The 18527-nt window shown below is 30.5% G+C and overlaps 1 protein-coding gene across 2 annotated transcripts in view; it reads left to right on the top strand.

Annotated features, from left to right (window-relative positions):
* The window catches only part of Awh (LIM/homeobox protein arrowhead), an 88655-nt gene that overhangs the window by 12420 nt on the left and 57708 nt on the right, over positions 1-18527 (top strand). The window contains exon 2 of one of the 2 annotated variants that reach the window (XM_016070141.4): positions 17981-18157. In XM_016070141.4, the coding sequence (XP_015925627.1) occupies positions 17981-18157 (177 nt within the window). Of the gene's footprint in view, positions 1-17980; positions 18163-18527 lie in introns of both variants that reach the window. The other variant, XM_043041343.3, reaches the window with a different exon arrangement.

Raw genomic sequence — 18527 nt, 5'->3', positions numbered from 1 at the left:
CCATAGTAAAAGGCCTATCAAGACATGTTCTTAGTTATTTCATGTCTTGGTAGCAAAATAAATCACATTTGTCAACTTAAAATGTAAGGTATGCATTTCGCTACCACTAGAAAAAGTCGCAAAAAATTGGAATTCAAAAACTGTGACATTCAAGGAACATGATTTTTGAATTATTTTTTCAGAACATCATTTAATGTTTATTTCATTATTCCATAAAAATAAAAAGGTGTCAACTAATAAAATGTTTTTTTTTTTTAATTTATTCTGTTATGGTTGTAAATATGTATATTTTTAGTTTTATAATCTACTTAAAAGGCAACGAAATATTTACTTTATTTTACAAAATATGTGTACTCTAGTTGATCCGGAATTTATCCCAACAGGAATTATTTCCTTCCCGATAAACATAACAAGAGGGAACTCTTGATTGCATTAAAACATTTACTTTATTTTACGAAATATTCATTTTATTTTACAAAATATGTGTACTCTAGTTGATCCGGAATTTATTCCAACAGGAATTATTTCCTTCCCGATAAACATAACAAGAGGGAACACTTGATTGCATCAAAATATTTACTTTATTTTACGAAATATTTATTTTATTTTACAAAATATATGTACTCTAGTTGATCCGGAATTTATTCCCACAGGAATTATTTCCTTCCGATAAACATAACACGAAGGAACTCTTGATTGTATCAAAATATGAGTTTAGATGGGTCAACAAAAACCACACGTGCCTCCCGCTGAAATTAAATCATTCGTCTTCTTCATCATGGACCACAACTTTTGACAGGGGTCAAACCGTGAGATAACCCCCGTGATTAATTAGCTTTCCGAGTCTGGTTTGGGTACAAAATCGAGACTGGTAATGTCAGATTTTTTTTTAAATAATTCATCCAACTACCGCTGGGTTTGATAAGCATCTGCATCTTGCTCCTTCTCTTACTCTGTTAACTCATGGTCAATTTATTTCCGAAAATTCTCCCCTCTTTTTACAAGAAGAAAACCACTTTTCAAAGTGAGATCATGATCGAGAAGTCATGTTTCTGTCGCGTTTCTTTTTGTTAAGCATGCTTTTTTTATTGCATCCCACAATGCTTCACTCACTCGCTGTTGCCTTTGAAAGATCTGAGAGTGTCATACGATATCATTATACAAGTTGGATACAATGAGATAAAATGTTAGAACAGGAATTATAGAAGTTCAACTGCTTGTCGTAATTAACTATGTATTTACAATGGATTTCATGACCATGAGAGGATTTTATTGGATATATATGGACACCAATAAATGTATCTTGATTTTTCGTAAACTGGTATGATTTTTATTTGTGGAACACTTATTTTCCTTTTAGGCTATATAAAGTGAATGCATTTTTTGTCCATATAAATAGCATCGACAAAACTGAAAGAACCTGTTTGAGTTTATATGAGTTTAGTCATTTTTAGTGGTCAGATTTCATTGTTAGTGTGTGATTTATATATAGTTTCTCTGCATTTTTCAAATATCCAAGGAAAGTAAATTTTTATCTGTTTTTTTTTTCTCTCTCTTCTAAATTCTACAGGTACAACAATAATATTTATGCGACAATAATATTTTTGAATTTAGAAAGTCAAATTTGAATTCTTTGACTCGATGAATATATTGAATGGCTAATACAAAACTGATCAGGAGCCAAAAATATTTAGACGTGATATGAGTTTAGTCATTTTTAGTGGTCAGATTTTATCGTCAGTGCGTGATTTATGAATAGTTTCTCTAAATTTTTAAAATATTTAAGAAAAGTAAATTTCTGTTTTGTTTTTTTTCTCTCTTCTAAATTCGTTACAGATACATCAATAATATTTGTGCAACAGTAATTTTTGTGAATTTAGAAATTCAACTTTGAATTTATTTAATCGATGTGTATATTAAATGGTTGATGCAAAACTAATGATACAGGAGTCAAAAATATTTAAGTGTGTTCTTATACGAGTTTAGTCATTTTAAGTGGTCAGATTTTATTGTTAGTGTGTGATTTATATATAGTTTCTCTGCATTTTTCAAATATCCAAGAAAAGTAAATTTCTGTTTTATTTTTTCTTCCTCTCTTTTAAATTCGTTACAGATACAACAATAATATTTGTGAATTTTGTAATTCAACTTTGAATTTATTGAATCGATGCGTATATTGAATAGCTGATACAAAACCAATGATACATGAGCCAAAAATATTTAGGTGTGTTCTTATATGAGTTTAGTCATTTTTAGTGGTCAGATTTCATTGCTAGTATATGATTTATATATAGTTTCTCAGCCTTTTTTAAATAGACAAGAAAAGTAAATTTCTGTTTTACTTCTTCTTCTCTCTTCTAAATTCGTTACAGGTACAGCAATAATATTTGTGAATTTCTAAATTCAACTTTGAATTTATTAAATCGATGTATATTGAATGGCTGATACAAAACTGATGACACAGGAGTCCCCATATGACCATATGACGTTTTTTCCTTTTGTTTATCCTTAGATTTAATTCTAATACGTGATTACAGCGAGTTACTTGCATTTCTAAATATTAAGAAAAATAAATATTCTCCCCAACTTTTAAATCACTTACGAGTACAATATTAATATTTGCGGAGCACATATTTTTCTTGTACTTGTTTGTTACATATAAATTCAACTTAATCTAAATTGAATCTATGTATTATTGTACTAATGAATGACTGATTCAAAAACGCATTACCTATCTGTGTCTACCATTTCTTCGAATTTATTGTTTGAAGATGATTTTGTTTGTTACAGGGTAGCCTCGAAAAAGGGGTGGAGGTAAATTTGATACAAGAATTCAGTTGGTAACAAAGAATTTATTTTGGCCAATTAAAACATTTCTACCAATTCTTTTCTTGCTACCCTGTGTCATCATGAAAGGCGTCACATCCAAATATAAATATTTATATTAAGTTAGTTATATTACAGAAGAAACTTGTTTCTGAAAGTAACATTTTAAGAACCTATTGAGTGTTTTATGAACCGTCCTTGTTTACAAAAAAGTTTTTTATTTATCGAAATATTTTCACTGCAATGCAGGGATGCGACTAAAAATGTAAAAAGTGGTGACTATTTAAAAGCAAACTTCTATTAAAGGAGATTAAAATTAGCTACTTTTCCTAGCTTATTTCTTTCAGTTTATTGTTAAAAGTGGAATGGAATGTTTAAATGTGAATAATTTCCAATACAAGTCGGCTACGATTAAAGAATTAAATAGTTTAAATAAATTAAAAGTATTAATTGCCTCCATGGGTGTCCTATCAAAATATACATGATTACAATGATTCTCTCAGACTTTCGCAAATATTATTTGTGCAAATGTTATAAATGTTATTACGGTGGCCAAAATTTTTGCATATCGAATGTTATAACAAAACACAACTTTAAATATTTAAGGAAAATGATAAGAGTTTCAGTACTAAATATAATCACCTAAATCATTCAATGTTCTGTAAGTAAAAATACAGTGTTTCACCCAAAGATTTATTTAAAAAAATCTGTTATTTTCTTTACACTTTTTTTAAACCCTTCCATCACACTTCCCTCAAAATGACGGGAGGAAGTTTCGCCCTCTATTTCTCATGCCAGTGATATTTCAGGGCTGAAGTGTTCAAAAGGAACGTGCCAAAAATATTTTTAAAAAATCTATTTCTTATCCCCAATATCAAGTTTATTTCTCAATATATACAGCAGATGACAGATTATTTGTAATGTGTTTAGTGATAGTTAATTTTAAACCAGATGTCAGCACTCATAAACATGTATATTTGCGAGTAACCCAAAAATTAAAAATTAATATATCTATTGTTCATATATTTAGTTTTATATAGCTTTTTGAATGAAAAAAATCTGTTATGCCACCATTAAAGGATAAGTAAAAAGCTGCGGTAACTGTGCTAATATTATTTTGTAGCGATTTGTTATTTGGAATTATAAAAATAGAAGTTATACTGTTAAATAATGTATAATCCCTGCTTTAGCATAGTCCTAGTACGATATTTTAGCTGGGCACCCTATCCCATTCATCATGAAATTGAGTACTGTTTAAGGTTGATCATTGTAGTTAGCAGGCAGTGGGCCTGCTAAATTTGACAAAAACTTTTTTTGTGAGAAAACAGCAAAAACTTAACAAATGTGTTATAATCTCATAAACTAATAATAATCTCTTACAAACTCTAGACCAGTGCTCTCCAACCTTTTTATCAGACTTATCAATGTTTGAAAATTTTAGTATGTTTTCATTTAAAAATTTGAATTGAAGAAGGGAAACTTCCCATATTATGGCGCTTTAACGTTTATAGATTATTTTAAATGATTCACTTCGTGCATCGATAGAGAAACAAATTTTTGGTCTGTGGAAACCGAGAGAAATAAAATGGAAAAAAAAAGTACTTTTCCTTTGTGCGGCCTGGTAGCTAATTTACAATCCAACGACCTTTAATGACTCATTCTAGGAGATTTTCCTCTTGGTTGTAGTTGGTCGCAATTATAATGTAAGCTTTTAGTTCTTTTAAAATTTATTTCCTGAACTAAAAGAAATAGTCAAAAATCACATTTTTCTTTATTTAAAAAAAAAAGAAAAAAATGCCAAACAGGATTGTTTAAAGCCGTTGGATTTAAAATTCATGGTACCATTTGATCCATGAACCGGTGGGGGGGGGGTGGCTCTAGACTATCATTTGATAAATCACTAATATTGCTATTTATGTTATCAAGATTGACGTTGGTGTCAATCTCTTGAGTAATAAATGGTAATGATTAATGCTTTCACTAACATATTGGATGGCAAGCCAGTTATAATAAAATAGTTTACAGTAATGCCAGTAGAAATACTTTCTTGGATGTGTAATTAAATTTTTTCTATCGGTTATAAAATCCTTTGTGCTTGGCATGCTTTTTTTAATTTTTAAAGAGTCTCTCTTCATTTATTTTGCTGAAACTATCTGCCATAATATATTAATAAAGTAAATATTTCTGTATGGATATGAAAATCAACGCACCATGCCTAAGTAAAAGAAACAACTCTCCATTCGGTTTAAGTAGGATAGCCTCTTTTGAAAAAAACTTAAAAACTGGTTACTGGTATTATTGGATGTTTTATCCAATTAATTTACTAAATTAAATATCTGTATTACAACTGACCAACTAAATTTCAAAAATTGACATGATATTAAAGCCTGACAAATTCACGAAACAGTTGTTACTACTTTTATCGAGATCATGGCTTAAACAAATGTGATGTTTTTCATTTATTTACCCTTTTCAATGCATTAATTTGTGATTTAGTAAGTTATTTTGTCTTGCACTGCATATATATAAATCATATAAAAGACAATTTTCAAATAGTAAGCTCCGAGGATCTCGCCAAACGCTTTGTAGTGTGAAGAGTTTGTTCTTTGTGATGCTTTTCTTTAATTTGTGGCATGCATTGTTCAACCTGATAAGTCTTTGTAATAAGCACATAATCCTGCATATCTATTTGTAACAATAAATAGCTAACCACTTTAAAAATTTGCAAAATTATCAGAAATTCAGCAAGTTTCACAATTACTTTATGTATATACATGCTCGCTAACTTTTACGAACGATATTTTCTCGTAATAGGTCATTTTTGTTCTACAGTGCATCAATGCTCTTAAACACCAATTTATGCATCTATTCTCGACCAAACATTCCCACAAAATGAAACTATTATATCTCAACTACAAATCCATTTTTAAGTATTATCATATTTCATCAAAATAAATGCTAAAAATCAAACACTTCTTTGTTTAAAAAAAAAAGAATCGTAGGTATTAATGGATTGATTCAAAGCATATGGATTATTTGGCTACCACTCAGCTTTTAGTCTGTACTAGACTATCTAAAAATTGGAAAACAAAACAGGCTTATTTGGACCATTTAACCCTTTTTATTCTGGTTACAACAAACACAATGAAGACTCTGAGACACTTTGACAGAGAGAAAAAGTGCAAAAACGGAAATCCCTGCTAAAAGACGCGTACTGAAACTAAATCTGAAAGTCAGTGCAGGGGGAATAACGCAATTGTCTTCCCCAAACTTTTCAATTCTGTACGTGCAGAGCATTGGGACTATCCAGGGGCAAGACAACCGTCTGAACGTGACCAGAGAGTGAATGAGACAGTCCGGGTTCACAATTAAAATGACCAGTTACTGAATAGGTTAGAAACATTTTTTTTCGGAAATAAATATTTTTTTCTTATTAACACACCATTTTGGACACAGCTCAGAACTGCATATTGGAGACGATAGATTAAAGTGAAAATATGAATATTTTTCAAAATGCACGTTCAAAAAAAAATGGATCTAACTTGATATGCGTATTTGTAAGAATGGACATAAACGCCTTTCAAAAATCGGACATTGCTAAAAATGTGTATTGAAGAAAACAGATTGGTGTCTGGAAAAAAATGAATGTATCTCAAAATGCGCGTTTGAATGAGTGACATGTACGCCTTTTAAAAATCGGACATAACTAAAAATGTGTATTAAAGAAAACAGATTGAAATGCGTGTTTGGAAAAAAATGAATATAGCTAAAAATGCGCATTTAAGAAAATGTAAAGTGCGCAAAATAAATAACGAAACACTCAGAATAACTTTCTAACGAACTCAACCTCAAATGTTCGAGGGTGTGACCTCAAATATGCTAATTAGTTAGTGCAGATCATATTAAGTGCATATGTTAAGAGTATGTTAAAGGCATGTTAGTGCATGAACATACCTTTTTTCGGATACAATCCGGAATGATTTCTTAGCCCAAAAATATTGGGGGTAGCTGCAGCAAAGAATATATAAGCTCACATTATATATTCTTTGGCTGCAGTATGGGAAATATCATCTCACTAGTTTGGTCTGGTCAGGAGAGCGGTTGAAAGTTTGGACCCGTTATAATGTACTTTTACCTTTTGCGTATTTCACCATATTTCGAGAGCTTTTTTTTTTTTAAAGCGAATTGAATAATATTTGTACATAATTATAAAATTCATTCCTCTGAAAATAATTATATGTAAAAATGTTTTTTAATAATTATCGCATTCATCATATCAAGCAATTTGTTAAATAGTTTATAAGAAATCAAATTTAAGATTCGATTTTTGAAAAACTATTCGACCGATTTTGAATCTTATACTTTGATAGTTAGAAATCCAAATCCGTCAAAAAAATTACGTTTTTTCGAAGAAAGTGAGTTTTTATGCCTGATTTTGTAACTAAAAATGTCGTCTGCACAAACGAATTAGTATATAAGTGGTCACCCCCTCAAACTATTAAGATTGAGACTTAATACGTGAAATCATTAGATCAAAAATTAATCAGGGAGTGTGATTCGCTTTTATTTTTAGTTTCGCACTGTATATAGTTTGATATGCGCATTTAAAAGAATGCCTTTTAAAAATCGGACATAACTAAAAATATGTAATGAGAAGAACAGATTGAAATGCGTGTTTGGATATAATAAAATATTTTTGATGATATGGAATATTAGTCTTTTAAAAATGATATAGTTCTATAATAATTCCTATTAAAAAGATGAGTGAAAATGGGTCGAAACAAATTTTATTTCAAAATACCGAGCTCTAAAAGTTGCAATAAATGCCGAATACAATTTTGTGAAACAAATGAGCTATTTCTTCGAAAACCATAATTTCTTTCTAAAACGAAAAATAAAGGAAACTACTTTCATAGGTATTTTTTTGGAGAAACGATGTGGTTCTAAAATAAAATTTAAATCGGGAACTATTTTGTAAGGCTCTCATTGGTCAACCAGAAGAAAAAAATAAATAATAAATAAATAAATTTATAACGGATATAAAGATTTATCATAGAAAATTCACCCCAATAATTTGGTATATAAATAATTTATCCGGGAATCAAAGTAGTAACAAAAGGCATTCTTTTTATTTTCATGAGATATTAATCGTATATTTATATACAGTTTTAATTTATTTTCATCTAGTTCATTTTAGGTTAAGTTTATAAATCCGAGAAATAATATTAATTTTAATACCACTTTATATACATTAACGCAAAGAGCGTAAACGTTAGCAGTCATGTAACATACACATAAGGTGAAAAATAATAACTTTAATTACTTGATTATTATCACTTAAATATTTTGGGTGGACAACTTTTTCTTAAGGTCGTGAATTTCTAAAAATTAAGCCTTTGCGGACCAAGAAACTTCGACAACTAATTTTAGTAAAGTAACTGCAACGTCAGCTAGTTATTCGAGGCCTCTCCATTATGGAATTAAAAGAAGTGTATTCTTATACAAGAGGTATACTTTATCTCTTTGTTGCTTAAAGAGTAGCTAAATATTGGTGAACGTTTAGAATCAAATAGTTTTCTAGTGGTTTGTAAAATTTTTGGATTCCAATTTGAAAGGAAGAGTAAAAATTTATCACTTTGTAATGTCTCTTTTGGTGGAAAAGTCGCTGAAATTTCTTAAAATGTATTTCATTATTGATTATATAAGGATACTGCATTTTAAGCACTAGCAGCAAATTAATAGATATATTATTCGATCTGATGTTTGGATCAACGCCTCCTATAACTGAAAGCCTCCACACTGTTTTTTGTAGGTAGTCCGATCAGACTACTATGAAGGTAAACCAATTAGTGAAAGAACAATTTAATATGAAATCTATTAAAAATTAGAAAGTGGTAGCAAATATGTGTCTAAAAATTTGTTTAATTTATGAATATAATTGGTTTGTTTTATTTAATTGCCAACCACTACAGATTCAATTCTCAAATTCATATGATAAATTTCTCTCAAGTACTTTTAAAATAGAATTTGGGTTCATGCGCAAAAGTGGTTCGCTTTTTAAATAATTTGCGCAGACTGCATATAAGAAACCGCGTGGAGTCTTTCTGATGTAGGAGGTGATGGTTTGAATACGCGGGTAAAATAATTTTTGTTTTTATATATACACTGTAAATCTGTACGTTTTGTATATACACTGTACTAGAAATTTTAAAATGATTTTGCAAACTAACATTTTTTTCTACCAATTTTTTTATGAGAATTGGAGGAAAATATCAAAGCATTTCTACTCTAACACGATGCAAACAATTGTTTACACAGCGTTAGTATACTGCCTGGGAAACGGTTTCACCGAAATAAATATAAAGAAGAGTCATGATAAGTTAAAATTTATTTCAGTGATTGATGAAAGTTTAGTAGCCTAACAAAATATATTTCATAGTGTTAGCAATAATTATTCAGGAGAGCCTAGTGAACAAAATCTCTTAAATAATTACTATCAATCAAAAATATTTGTAAATAAAATATTTGTGTCACAAACGAGTAATTTATGTAAAATTAAAGCCATAAAATTTACTAATGAAACACCACTAAGCAGTTACGATACCTAAAAATGTGGTAGAAACCATTTTTATTTATTTATTCGTAACAACCATCACGAATTGTTTCTGTGTAATATCATTTTCGAATTAGTTCTATTATACGAAACTGTGGTCAAGAGATTACGGAAAGCTAAAATTTAGGCTCTCTGATCATGCATAGATTTTTGGGTTTCTCTTTATTCATCCCCTTTAGGATCATTTTCAAAATGATCCTTTTAGGCAATACGGTACTCTCCTATTAGATCTACTATTAGTACCTATAGGTACTCTTTATTACGTATATTCTCAGAGTACACGGGGTCCCGAAAGGATAAGAGACAAAAATTAAACAGTGTATTTCATCGCAATACTACGCTGCTGGACAATTGTTAAGGATGGACCACAAATGGCTGCATAGTGCATAAAAATTAAGCGTACTTAAATGCCAAGTGAAATAAGAGAATGCCATAATGTTTGGATATTAAAAAAAAATGATTGTGCTCTGAAATCCAGAAGGTTTGAAATGGGTTCAAGGAACAAAATCGTCGTTTTGTGCTGAAAGCGTGAAAATGCAATTACCATTTGTAAGCATCCTGGGGTGGTGTAAGATGTTAATAGTGGGTATGACCACCATGGAGAGCGATACAAGTTTCCAGATGCATACTTTGCACAACAGTATTCAGCAGCTGGGGCAGTTTGTCCCACTCCTCGGCCAGTGCATGACTAAAGGTGTCCTGGTTCGTTGCAGGGCATTCTCGTCCAGCAAAACTCCACCCCAAAGCATCCCACACATCTGGAGAACTAGCTGGCCATACGAAGCATTGACTATCCCCACTCTGTTCCCACTCCTATACAGCGACTGTTCGATGACATGTTGCTTTGCCGTCCATAAAAACAAATTTATCACCGAAAGCACCACGGAACAAGTGAATATGAGGCAGCAGAATATCATTAATGTAGCGTTGGCCCGTCATAGTCCCAGTTGGAATTACATAGAGGAGTGTACAACCATTAATCATAATGCCAGCTCATGCCATGACACTACATGTAGGATATCGGTCCCTTTCCCGTATGTTTTGAAAAAGACCTATACGACTATAAGCAGCAGTACAAAACGCACGTCTAATCATTAGGCGTCGTCAATCAGACGAGAGACTAAATCTACTCTTATCTGAGTATAGTATGTAAGCTGAGAATAGTACGCATAGTACTAGTCCTCTTCGCTCCTATTGCGATGCTCAAGACAGCATTGTAAACGGGTGCCACTGTGACGTCTAGACAATGGTATGCACACAAGTAGTCGCCTGGCGTAAAGTCCTCCTACCTGCTAACGTCTGGATACAGTTTTTGAGAGATTCGCTAGCTAGTAACAGCATGAAACTGATTTGCTGCCCGACTGGCTGTTCAGCACCGGTTCCTTTTTGGTGATAGCACTATGTACTTGTATTTTGCAGGTGTTGTACATGCAACTCGACCTCCCCCGTGACGTCTGCTACACATTCCAGTTGTTTGAAATGATTTCCAAAGCCATGAAACGGCATTGTGGCTGACGCAGAACTCTTTGGCAACATCTGTTATTTTTTGGGCTTTTTCAATCTTGCCGATAATACGATCACGCGAAAAATCATCGAAATGACGCAGGGAAGACATATCAAAAACTGCAAATTCGTCAATTGATTGTTTCCCGTTAAGCTTTGATTTTGAGCAACAGCGCTAAATTCCTTTTACATCTCTTATCAGCGCTGTCATGTATCAAACCAGTTCTACAACCCAAATTTGCAAGCACAAAACACGTGTTACTATATTTCGCACTAATGCTAAATTTCACATTTTCCACCCTTTAATTTTGTGGTTGCTGTTATCAACCGTCCTTAGCAATTGTCTAGCAGTGTATTTTCAACCTAAATTCAAGCAAAATCTCATTGACTGTAAGTACACTGAAAATGAAAAAAAAAAAAAATCTTTTTAAGTTTGCGGCTTGTAAAACCTACTGTAATTTGTAGTTAAATAGTTAAATCAAAATTTCGAGGATGTAATTTTTTAAAAAAAGTTTTAAAAAAGTATAAAAAGCGTTGTAAATACTCAATTAAACAAAAAGCAATACTGTCAAATTAGAAACTGTTTCACAGTGTTATCAATAAGTCCCTTAAATTCACTTCTAAAAATAAATTCATCGAAATATGTAAGAAAATTGCATAACAGTTCATGCATTGTTCTAATTTAATTCTTTACTAGTTCACTACTACTGGAGAGAAGGCTCTAGTTAACTTTTCCTTTCAGATGAATTTATTGTTGAGAGAATTTATAGTTAGCTTTAGTGATTAACCATAGTCATCATTATTTACTTTTTATTGGGTTAAAAAAAGTAGTTCTGTTGAAAAGATGGCTAAAGAAGGCTCTAAAAAAAGCTCTAATGAAATGAACCAGTTCTTTTCGACATTTAGCCTTGAGAGACATTTCTTCTATTTGTTTTTCAGACAGACATGCTTTCTTTATTGTTAATAACAACAATCTTTAAAGAAAATACCACGGTTGGCAGTTACGAAATTAGTCTATGAAATATTAATATACACGTTATAACTGTTAATAGACTATTTACGGGTAGTTTTAAAAAAGCCGTGAAAACATTTTCTTAGAACTAACGTTTATGAAGTAGTCAAATATTTTTCTTCAATTTTTACACTCTATTTTTATTTAAATAACGTAAATGAGAATGTTTTTTAAGAAAATAGCTAATCGATTTCTTGTGGTTCGTATTATTGTCGGTAGCTTCAAACTGGGAACACAGAAAAATAAAATAATTTTAATAGTTAGCCCATTCTAAACTGCTTTGAAAACGCAACACTTTGTTGTAAAAAAGTTTGAAAACGGATTTATGTTTAATATTAGGTCTATTTTCCGCTCAAGAACACGCAAAATGACGCGAAAAATAAAGTGGTGAGGCCCTTGAATATAGATCTACAGCTTAATTTGGATAATATGAAACGCAGTTGTTATGTTTTTGTTACTGCCCCAGCTCTGTAATAAGCCTAATTTTTTTGTTATGCTTTTTAACCAAATTAGTAGCACTAACAGGTGTTCATTCAGTTTGAATGCAAACCTCTACAATTTTTTTAAAAGGCACTTTTCTCATTTTTTTTCTTCAAAATAGGAGTTAAATGGTTAAGGTGTGGTGTTGGAGAAATTTTTTATAATGTTAGTGCTTTTATCTATAATCTTTGGTTCCAAAATTTAAAAAAAATATGTGATAATAATTCATCATAAAAAAATAAATAGCTCAAGCACAACACTCTCATAAACTAGGCAATTTTGATTTTAAGATTTTGGATAAGTAGCATGATTTTCAAAAATTATTTTACTATCACTTTGTGAATATTTGTCAATGTCTGTTCAAGTTGTCAAATACGAAAGTCATATTTGTGGAATATCAATCCTAAGTTTCATAGTTTTCGACTCTAAAAATTTTATGCTTGAACTTTTTACAAAAGGAGAAAAGTTTACCATTAAATTCTTATTTTTAATTATACACAAGTTGGCAACCTCATTTTATATAATCACCTGATTACCGAATACTAAGAACATCATTCTTAAGTAGTTTTTTTCCTGCTACGTTTAAGAGGTAAAAATAATTTTATTACTGTAATTCCATCAGTATATCAAATTATAGTTCAAAATAAATTTAAAGAACGACTAACTTTTTCAACTTGAGACGCGTTTCATAGTATCGGCCAGGAAATAAAAACACGAAGAAAAACCTTATCAATGATCATTAAATAGGATGACTCATGAGGAAAAAATCACTTTAGTAGGGATGATTTTATTTTTATTTTATCCGTCGTTGAACAGCCGACCCAATTTTGGGTTTACGACTACTAATGTTCAACTGTGTAGCCTTGTAATTTTGAACCAATCCAGAAGACAAGGAAACTCCTGGATCAGTACTCCCAGAGGTATTGATTTGTTATGGGAACATGGAGGACTTAGCGACTTGGCAGATTTAACGTGCATCAGTCACCATTTACTACACGGGGAGTCTTCGAACCCACGACCACCTTGGACTTGTGCCCAGTGCCCTATCAACCAGGCTATCCCGGTTTTCCCAAGTAGTCAAAATGACTGCTTAACTAATCAATACATCTGGGGGTACTGATCCAGGAGTTTCCTTGTCTTCTGGATATTTTCAAAATGACAACGCTACTGAATTGAACATTAGTAGTCGTAAACCCAAAAATAGGTCAGCTGTTCAACGACGTATATAAAAAGAAAAAAAATTGAGTCTTTCATGAAAATGAGAGGAATGTGTTACTTTCTGAACTTGGAAATTTAAAAGAGGTCACTTTCATCTAGTTGATCTTTTGCATCAACATAATCAAACCGAGGTTTTTTTAATTTTGCTGTAATCTTCTTTGTCACTTTCTGGTGATGGAAGGGTTTCAATAATTTTTTCAAGTTTTATAGCAATAATAAGTAAAATTTTTATTTTGTTAAGAATTATTCGAAAATAAAAACATTTTTCAGCACAATTATACTATTTATTTGCAGTCATGGTCAAAATTATTTTAAATTAAATTTAGCAATACATAAAGTAAATAAAAAGTATAAATTTCATTTTAAATGTAAAAATAAAATTCGAAAGGTTGGCAGTATGGGAATAAACTTATTTACCAGTCATCGAGTTACGAAAAGCACCATCCAGGTTTTTTTAAATTGAAAAAAACCTAATGCTAATAGAGAAATAGGAAGTGAATATAATTAAAAAGAACTTCTGCGATGGAAATGATTTTTTACTGGAAGTGAAAATAATTTCTGTTTCAGATGCAATTTTCACTTTTGTTATGAACTTCAAACAAAAAGTGAATACAGAAGCAGTAAATAAAAATAACTTCAGACTTCAAAAAAAGTGGATAAAAAAGGAACTTCTGTAGCATAAGCAAATTTTTTTTTACGAAGTGAAAATAACTTCTTTTCAAGATTTGCAACTGGGTGACTTATTACCAACCATTACAAACTAACAGTTTATCTCTTTAAAAGACAAGGTTGAGAAAATAATAATCTTGGATCAGCAAAGCCTATCGAAGATAATACTGATAAGTTAAGTGAACACCTACTTTATTAAAGCACTTTTTTCACAGAAGTGCATTACAAAATGCACGCGCAAACGATTAATAAAATAGTTAAAAGTAAATATGTGCGGCTAACTGCGTGATCATAAAAACAAACGACTTTAATTGTTTCATTTAAAATATTCTGGTGGTTATGCCTGCCTGTAAAAATGCTTTAATAAATTCTAGATTCATTAATGTGTAATTTTCCCAGTTCTACTAATTAAATTTTATGTTCATAAATGCTCACTAATTGAAATTTTTTTAAATTTATGTGCGTAAAAACACAATAACTTTGGAATGGTAAAAATATTGTTCAATTTATCTCGGTATTAAAATATCTTTTTCGAAATTGGAAAAATGGTTAAAATTTTTTTGCTTTTAATTTTTATTTATAGCTGAATCAATTATTTTTGTTTTGCCCATACTATAAATAAAAATCAATTAACAATTTATTAATATCAATTAAAAATTAATTAATGCATTTGTAAGGGGAGCTGGTACAAGATATATCCTACCCGAGAATTCCAATTGTAATAACAAAACAATAAAGCTTTAATATCATCAATACGTCAAGAAACTTTTTTTAAAAGTTAGATGGAGATAATATAGTTATTGGATATAAAATTGGCTATCGTATTACGCTTGTTTTTTCGAGCTTATTTATTTCATCAACTAACCATGCTTTCTTTTTTTTTTTTCTTTGCTAACTTCTCAAGAAATGTGATTTATGTGAGAATTGCTTTTAGGTGCGTCTTCCTTCGATATCAAACAAGTTCAGGATTCATAAAAAAGAGACAATTAATATCTTGCTGACTTTGCTTCTTAATTAAATAAATAAGCTAAGATCCGGTAGTTTCAAATAACGGACTTATAAAAGAACGATGAGGCGTGCCATGGTGACAGCCATAATGTATGTAAAGGGCTTCAGAACTATAAAAACCTACCTCATTATTATTCTACTCACATTATCAAACTATTTAGCTTGGCGCCATTCTATATGCCACATTGGCGACTGGCGACATAAATTTATCACTATAAGCCAGTGGGGTACATTTTAAGTACCCATAGTCTTAAAGAAGTCCAACTATTGTTGATGTTGGTAAGGTTTCTTGGCTCGAGAATTCTAACAGGTATTTGGCATGCCTTCTAGCCATCTATTCTATGCCAACCTACTGTGCTAGACATACAAATAAAATGTCTAGAGTTACTCTTTTCTTATTGTTGAAATATAAAGTTGTCAAGAAACTTTCGTGTGTCAATTTATTAATCTTTTATATAAACTATTCAAATTCTTGAAAAGAAATAAATCATAGTTAAACTATTTTGTAGGAACACGATAAACTAGGATTGACATGTCATATATGATAGTTTATTGTACTAATAAACTACTAAGTGCCTTCATGGAAGAAGTCTGGTGGTTAATACATCTTTTGTTCTCTCTGTTACTCAAAAGTTGATACATATATTTTTATTTAGTCTTTGAATTCTTGTTACATAATTCTTTCTTTATAAAGAATAAGGTGTGTCATACATAGATTTCTGAAGGTACACCTAATTTTACTTAAAAATGGTTCTTAGTATTTTTTCATGTCTTTTTTCCTTGAAGTAAAATAAAAGTAAACAATACGGGATGGTAAAAATAGAAAAGTACCATAGATATAATTTTCTTAAAACCGAAGCTTTCAATGGTTCATAAAATGTTTAAGTTAGCAGTGAAATAAAAGCATTTTAGTTTAGCCAGAGCTAAAAAAAATTATAACCACTCTGATGGTAGACTTTATATGCATACAATTTTATTAATGCAATTATTTGATAGAGTAAGATACTTTTAGTGATGAAATTATAAAAGCAACAGAAAAGTCCCGATTATCCGAGCCTCGATAATCCGAGTATCCGCTTTAACCGAGCTATTAAATATTTCAATTTTTTTTTCTAGTTTATTTTTGAAACTGCTACCGAAAAAAAATCCGAATTTTATCTTCCAAACACTCAGGAAAACAAGCTGACGGACAACACGAGATTATCGATGAAAAGATCATTAATATCGTCAATAATGAAAATGAGTCTAGCGAAGATGATGAAGACAGTGACGATGAAAATCAACATATAAAAATCTATCATACAGATTAAAGATATCGAAAGTGCTATTGAATATATAGAACAACAAGAAGAGGCGACACCAGCCTTCCTGTTATCTCTAAAATAAATGGTGAAACATTGCTGCATAAAAGCACCAAAGTAATGCAAAACAAAAAACTATTAAGGACTTTTTTGAGTCAAAACTCTTTAATTCGTGTAAAATATGATCTTTAAGTATTTTTAAGTAAGCTATTTAATTTGGTATATTTGTATGTGGTGTGAACGTATAAAATTTGGATTTGTAAAATATATTACATTTATACCTACTCTTTTTCTTTCCTTTTTTATACTCTTCGCTTTAACCGAGTTTTTCGATTATCCGAGTTAGTCGTGGTCCACAATAACTCGGATAATCGGGATTCTACCGTATTTAAATTTTATAAGTTTTAACCCTTATTAAAATGGCCTTTTATATTGTTGTTAAGCCCACATCCCAATTTCAGAGGATATTGCATTTGGAGCCTCACTATATAGGTGTTCACGAATCTCATTTTAACAAATCGAATTCTGGTTTTACTAATATAAGTAGATGCGATTATAAACCAATACAAAATAAACGAATTTAGCAAAGGAACTGACATGAAAGATTAATATATTTTTATATATGAAATATTTTTATTGATATGAAATTGGTAACATTTATTACAGTAAAATATCAATTAACTTTCTTAATGAAATAATAATTGTTATGAAGACTATTTAATTAAGTTTATAAAAACTAAAGTTGAAATTATAATATACAATTGAAAAGTATGTGAGGTATTCTTTTGGAAATTGCCAAAACACATAGAAAAAAAGTTTTTGTAAAAAAAAAAAAATTTTTTTTTTAGTGCTTCTCACACTATTGTATTGATATATTTTGCTTTGGCTATATTGATACAATATTAGAAAGCACTTTTTTTGCGGATATAATCGTGTGAGCTGATGAAAAGATTATATCTTTTATTTTCCGGATTTTTATTAAGTTTTTCTCTTTATTTCGGATTTTTTTCCCGGTATCTTATTATTTTTCTTTTTCTTTCCCCCCTTTTTTTCATTGCTCTGTAATTTTTTCCATGTTTTCTCTGCATATATATATATATATATATATATATATATATATATATATATATATATATATATATATATATATATATATATATATATATATATATATATACACACACCATTATTTCTTATAAAAACAACATTTATTGCTACTTTGAGCGTAATTTTTCCACTTCATTTTTGACAAAGATTCTTAAAACATATATTAGCGGTGGTAATTATCGAACATGTAGTAATATGCATAAACTATAAAACCATATAGTAATTTATCATTTTACTTTTCAGACGGAGCAAGAGATGTGCTACGCATGTGGACAACTAATAGCTGATCGCTTTCTCCTACACGTGAATGGCAGGTCGTGGCATGCACTTTGTTTAAGATGTTCTATATGCAAAGTTGCCCTTGACCAACAACATTCGTGCTTCATAAAAGACGACACTATCTACTGCCGGACAGATTATGTAAGGTGGGCCCAGGCCAGCCGCTTTCTTATTTTTAAAATGTGTTCTTAAAATTGCTTATTCACAGTGCGAAGAGAATAACACGAATATGTGCACAAATAAGTAATGAAATGATCGAATCTTGTCGACTCTTCGTCATCAAAGAATTCAAAAACTGGTGGCTTAACTTATTCATTCGTAATTACTACAGGATATGAGAAGTACAGAAACTTTCATGCTATTTTTTTTTCAATAAATTACCATTTTAAATCTGAAATACACCAAATTTAAGATGAAAATATCGTTTGTTAAAAGTCCAGTGTTGGCAAAAGATTCTGTAAATTAATAACAAATTAACTACAAATTTTTCTCTGATACTTGGTTAATTCTG

This window comes from Parasteatoda tepidariorum, chromosome 12 (genome assembly GCF_982258835.1).
Source record: "Parasteatoda tepidariorum strain Cologne lab strain chromosome 12, Ptep-v5.0, whole genome shotgun sequence".
Classification (NCBI taxonomy): domain Eukaryota; kingdom Metazoa; phylum Arthropoda; class Arachnida; order Araneae; family Theridiidae; genus Parasteatoda; species Parasteatoda tepidariorum.
The sequence above is the reverse complement of the archived record's forward strand: the minus strand, read 5'-3'. Positions and strand labels throughout refer to the sequence as shown.